Source organism: Suricata suricatta, chromosome 1, assembly GCF_006229205.1.
Source record: "Suricata suricatta isolate VVHF042 chromosome 1, meerkat_22Aug2017_6uvM2_HiC, whole genome shotgun sequence".
Taxonomy (NCBI): domain Eukaryota; kingdom Metazoa; phylum Chordata; class Mammalia; order Carnivora; family Herpestidae; genus Suricata; species Suricata suricatta.
In genome coordinates this window covers 188,417,159-188,422,948 of record NC_043700.1, presented here as the reverse complement: position 1 = coordinate 188,422,948, position 5,790 = coordinate 188,417,159, and the positions used below count along the sequence as shown (strand labels likewise).

The following is a 5,790-nucleotide window of genomic DNA, read 5'->3' as shown; positions in this document are numbered from 1 at the left end:
GGGGGTCGCTGGGGCGTGGCAGGGGTCAGTTGGGGGGTCGGCGGGCCGGCGGGGCGCGCGGCACACACTCACCGCAGGCGGGGCAGCCGTAGGGCCGCTGGCCCGTGTGCCGCACCCGGTGCTTCACCAGCTTCCGGCGCGTGTTAAAGGACTTGCCGCAGTCGTCGCAGGTGAAGGCTTTGTCGGCCGTGTGTGTCTTTCTGTGCTCCTTCAGGTTGCTGAAGTTACTAAACCCTAGAGAGACCACAACAGGCGTTGGGCTCAAGGAGCCAGGGCGTTGTCCTCAGCGGTCTCCGAGAAAGAAAAGGGACGCGGCCGGCAGTACCTCGCCCACAGATGTCACACAAGTGTGGCTTCTCTCCCGAGTGGATGATGATGTGGCGCTGGACATCACCAGAGGCTGCAAACCTGTTGCGACATTTGGAAGCTCAGGTAAGAACTCTCCGTGAGTGCCAGTCCTGACAACTGCAAGTCACTGAGCGAGACGGGCTGCTCCCCACAGACCTTCAGAAGGTGGTCAGACGCCGCCTGATTTCATTTCAAATGTGCAGTTTTAGGTTTATTTTTTTATTTTTGAGAGACAGAGAGAGACAGCATGAGGAGGGGAGGGTCAGAGAGAGAGGGAGACACAGAACCGGAAGCAGGCTGTCAGCACAGAGCCTGACGCGGGGCTCGAACCCACGAACCGTGAGATCATGACCTGAGCTGAAGTCGGATGCTCAACCGACTGAGCCTCCCAGGCGTCCCTCAAATGTGCAGTTTTAAAAATCTTTACTTTTTTTCTTTTTTATAGGAAAATGGGAAATAATGCAAGTGTTTTTTCAATTATTTTTTTTCTACCTGGCTTCGTGACTCTTTCTTCAGAGACGGCCGCCACGCTGGCTCAGGGAGGAGCTCCTACCCAGACTGGGACACAGAAACCTGGGCCTTCTCTCCCCCACACCTGACTGCAGAATGGTTCCGTGTGTGTAGATGAGATTTTGAATGTGTGCCTTGCTTTCAAATGCAGTTCGGAAGGCTCGTGTTTAGCCCGTGGTGTGAGACAAGACCAAAGTGACGTGACACCGTCTGGAGCGGTGGGGGGCTCAGGCGGAGCACAGCACAGGGGCGCACAGTACCCGCACTGAACGCATCGGGGGTGCTGCCGTGGCCACAGCAGGGGGGAGGCGTGCTGGCCAGGCAGCTTTCCTTTCTCGGTGTGCTTCCGTCTGCGGAGGCAGCGCTTCCCCGGACCTGACCAGCAGCTGCTCCCCCTCCAGCGTCGCTGGCCCGGGCCGCATGCCACACTGGAGGACTAGGACTTCAACTGTCCCCAAAGCCGTCTCTGCCCACTGCTCTTGACTGTGAACTTACCAGAGGCAGAACTTGCACTGTTTTTTTTTTTTTTTTTTTTAGTTTTCTTCTCTTTGTTAAAGTGGGCTTTACACCCAGTGTAGGGCTCACTGTGGGGTTTGAACTCACAACCCTGAGATCAAGACCTGAGCTGAGATCAAGAGGCAGATGCTTAACCTACCACAACACCCAGGGGCCCCTGCACTGTTTATGTTCCCATCACAGCACTCAGCATACAGTAGGTGCCGAGTAAATGCTGGTTAAATAAACGAAGGACTGAGGCGCTGTGGCTGGTGCTTGTGGACAGCGTGTGGACTCCAGACAAGTGGCCCAGGGAGGGCAGGGGCGTCCCCGCTGTGACTCGCAGGTCAAAGCCCAGCCCAGCCCCGCGACGGCCACCCCCCTGCTGCGCTCCCACGGCCGGTCTCTGACTCAGCTCTGGGCCCTCCCAGCCCCCGTCCGCTGATGCCCGGGCTCTCCGCTGTGAATCTCACTCCCCCGCACGACAGCCCCTCCCCGGGGACACTGATCTACGTGAACAGACGTTCTCGGAATGAATGAAAAATTTAGTCCGATTTTGTTTCATGTAAAATGCTCTTTCCTAAGGCTCTGCGTCCCACGTTTTCTTTCTCTTAATGGACGTGTCTTGTTGTTACGGAGAGGCCGGAGGGTCTGCCTCTGCCTGTGTTCCTCAGCTACGGGGTGAGCCCGCAGCGGCCCAGAGGACACTGAATCAGAGACAGGCACGGGTTGCTGACTGCAAGCCGAGGGACGAGCCCCGCACTGACCTCTTTCCGCAGACCTCGCAGATGTACGGTTTCTCGCCGGAGTGCCGACGTAAGTGAGTCTGCAAGTTGCCTGCCTGCAAGACAGCGGGGAGAAAAAGCAAACCAGCAATGGGACGTTTTCTGGAGGAAACGGACCGACTGAGCCGGGCCCCAGTCCAACTCCCAGGGGAGGGGCACAGTGCGCAGCTCAAAGCCTGCACGGGCAAGGGGAGCGGGGCGCCCCGTCCTCCCTCCGGGGACTGGGCCTGCCCGGCAATCTGCGGACCGCGTGGTTCCGCGCTCCCGACCCCGATGCTCCGCGTGAGCCCGCCCCTGTCGCCTCGCGGACACGCGCCGGGCTGCTTCCTTGGCCCCTGGGCCCTGCGGGCGGTGGGGGGTGCCAGGAGACCCTGGTCCGACAGACCTTCACTTGGTGTTCGTTTTTGATGGTGTTTGTTTTTGACTCGGACCGTCTACACTTGGAAACAAAGCATCTGTACTTGGTTGTTTCAGGATTCCTTGTTCCTTTTGTAAAAATGTGCTTTCATTCATAAAGAAGGTCAGACTTCCTCTGGGAACACAGCTGTCCTGCTTGGCTGGGGGCGGGGGGGGTGGGGGCTTTCCTTTACCTCTGCGCAAAAATGCGAATCAGGAGACTCACAGTAGCCGTTTCGCTGCAGGGCCTTCTATGTGCCTAACTGCTGAAACTAGCAGGGCTTCACAAGCGTTATTTAAATCGAGGTGGCGAAATAGATTTCCAAGCAATAATCAATAGGAAATCAGTATTAAAATTAAAACTGCAATCACCTCAGAGTAAAAAAGTTCCTGGCTAATGTTTCAAATTAGGATTTGAAAATAAAATTCTCCATTGCCAGAATTTAACTTAATTGACTCAATCTCTCATTTCCCTTCCTAATTTTTTATGGTGTTCTGTTATAAAAATACTGGAATGAATGAGTATGCCCAAGGGGAATCGTGTGCAGATGTTATGCACAAAACAAGCCAAAAGGAGAGAATGAACAGTAACAGCCAACTAACAAATTTGGCTCTGCAAATCTGCAAACTAGATTTTGAATAAAGTGCCCAGACAGTTCACGATTATAGGTGTGAAGATGGTCTGAAGTCCGCTTGTTGAGTGGAAACTTCCAAGCGGAAAAAGGGCGGTGTGTGGCTTTTCCCTCATAGAGCGCGGACTCTGGGAAGCCACAGAGTTAGGCACTTCGGAATACGATAAATATGGCTTCGGAAAAACCTCAGGTTTCTTTCAGGTAACTAAAGAGGAAGAATTTGGCAAAACACTGGTCAATACCTAGCTTTTAACAGAATGACTATCGACAATAATAAAACAGTGACTGTCAACAGCAGTACGTTTGGTCCGCGGGCCCTTACGCGCATCGCCAAACTGCTCCTGGTAAGTAACTGGTGGCATTGTATCTCTTTTCTAGATGAAGAAGTCCGACTCAGATAATTATGTAAACTGCTCCTGTTGCGCAGCTGGGCCAGAAAGTAACATGGGTCTGTGGGAGTCTGGCCTCTCGCGAGTTGCTGTGAATTAACCGGCTTGTGTTGGCGATTCTGTACGAGAGCCACTTGGCTGTTGGGGAACCGGCTCCCGGGAGGTAAGATAATGCAGCACAGACTGTTTTAAGTCAGTCACTTCCAAATTCCGAAAGAGCTCATCAATTATATAACAATTTGAATAGCGCCATCTGCTCATCTGTTAAATTAGGTCCTTCTTTTTAAGCTATTTTATAAATGATGTATCATGACTGAAAGGCATTCTCTGAAAGGCATGCTTAGCGCTGGAACCCTTTCTTCTTAACGGAAGCGTCACAATCACGTGTTTCCAAAGAAAATAAAACCAAATGGTCTTCCACTTAAAATAGTATAATGAGCAATAGTAAAACAACCCCTTACTTTTTTTTTTTTTTTTAGAAATGGGTCATGAAGATCTTCTGCCAGATAAAGGAGCACACATTGATCTGGCCCATGGTAGAAAAGCAGATTAAATACTGACGGATTCAGGCAAAAAAAGGAGTCTGATAATGCATTCCATCATTTTTGCCAAACTACAGAGCAAACCGGGACCCAGGTTGTTTGATCTTTCGCCAAGTATCTTTACTTTTGGTCAACTTTGCTTCGCTCTCGTACCCATTACATGTGCAGCACCTAGCCCACACCCTGGACGGAACTCTCTAGCAAGCGGTGACAGTAGTGCCCACTACCGAGGAGGAGGAGGTTACCGGGAATGGAGCACTCGGCCTAGCGGCTGCAGACACGTGTCACCCGTCACAGTCTACGGAAGAGCAAACCGAGGCTCCGGGAGGGAGGTCATCGGCCTGGGCTCCTGGGCTGGGGCCGAGTATCCCGACCCAGGTCTGTGGACTCCAAAGCCCATGGCTCCGCCGGGCGGTCTGCGCTAAAGAACGTGAGCAGTAAAGGCCGCGCGACTCCGTCCAAGCAAGCGTTCTGAGGCAGGAGGGGGCTGTCAGGATTCTGAACCAAAACACCTGCCGTAGAGAAGAACTAACATCTGATTTGAGGGATTTAAAAAATAACCCCCTTCTAAGAGGGACGTGGACATGAGCATTTAAACGTGAGCAAACCAAGCACACACTCCATCGGAGCACATTTCCAATGGCAGCCGGCTACTCATATACAAAACAGCTGAGGAGCCATACCATTTTAGAGATAAAAGGGATCTCAGACCTTAAAAGTCAGCTGGCTGAGGAGTTTGGGGACTTTAGGATTTCACAAAACAATAAAAATTAACAGGGAAAAAACCCCCGGAGATTAACACAGAGACGTCACCTAAACGACAGTGATCAGTATACAGATAGCAGGGCATTTACACCGGGACGCGGGAAACACCAGCTCAGAGCTCAAAGCTCAGTAACTTAGGAAAAGGTTGTCAAGATACTCTCATTCTTGCATTTTCCCCGTGGATGGGGCCAAACCCTGGCAGCTGTGGCGTCAGGCCGAGTCCGTGCCCCGGGGGAGCACATCCGTGTCCAGGCAGGCTCCTCCACATCGCTGGGCCCTCACTCGTGCCCCACACATGGGGCGCCCCTCTCCAAGAGGCACCGCACCAGCCACTCAGTTTCCAGTCCTGCCTCTGTGGACAGACAACAGCGTTCTGTTCCTCTCCCGAAGACAGCTCAGTGCACAGCTTTCCTCTTCCTGCTCCTCACACCACAGGTGTTCCAGGCCTGCCCCTACCTCACCTGTCCTCCAGGTGCTCCTGCGGGGCCGGGGTCTGGTCCACACGCAGACCCGGCACTGCGGATAGAACCTCATCCACACTCAGCCGCGTGCGGGGCTCCCCAGCGCTGAGATCCGAGCATAGACCATGTTTACCATTGTGTCCATAGATGTCATCTGTTGTCACAGTCTCTCGGATTACGGTGGCTTTGCAAAGCTCACGCATCATACTGCTTACGGACTCATCATCAAGGTTATGGGTAACTGCCCCCTCCCCCAAGACTGACTCTACTAAATATAAATTGATGAACGGCATTACAAGATTAATTCTCGTTGGTGAATCTGTTTTCTCATGGTCAAGTCTTCCAGAAGGGAAAATATTTAAACTCCCTTCTACCGAAGCAAACATTCCAGCAACAGCATGAGCGCATTCCAAGCCCCTGTAACCGCCAACATGCACTCCAGCTCATCCTAAAAACGCCTGCCTGCC

At 52.7% G+C, this 5,790-nt stretch overlaps 1 protein-coding gene across 1 annotated transcript in view; it reads right to left on the bottom strand.

The window, feature by feature from the left end:
• The window catches only part of ZBTB49 (zinc finger and BTB domain containing 49), a 30,745-nt gene that overhangs the window by 11,718 nt on the left and 13,237 nt on the right, over window positions 1–5,790 (bottom strand). The window contains exons 5-7 of the mRNA XM_029952416.1: window positions 2,121–2,194; window positions 326–408; window positions 73–234 (exon numbers count right to left, since the gene is read on the bottom strand). Coding sequence (XP_029808276.1) covers window positions 73–234; window positions 326–408; window positions 2,121–2,194 — 319 coding nt within the window. The remainder of the gene's footprint in view (window positions 1–72; window positions 235–325; window positions 409–2,120; window positions 2,195–5,790) is intronic.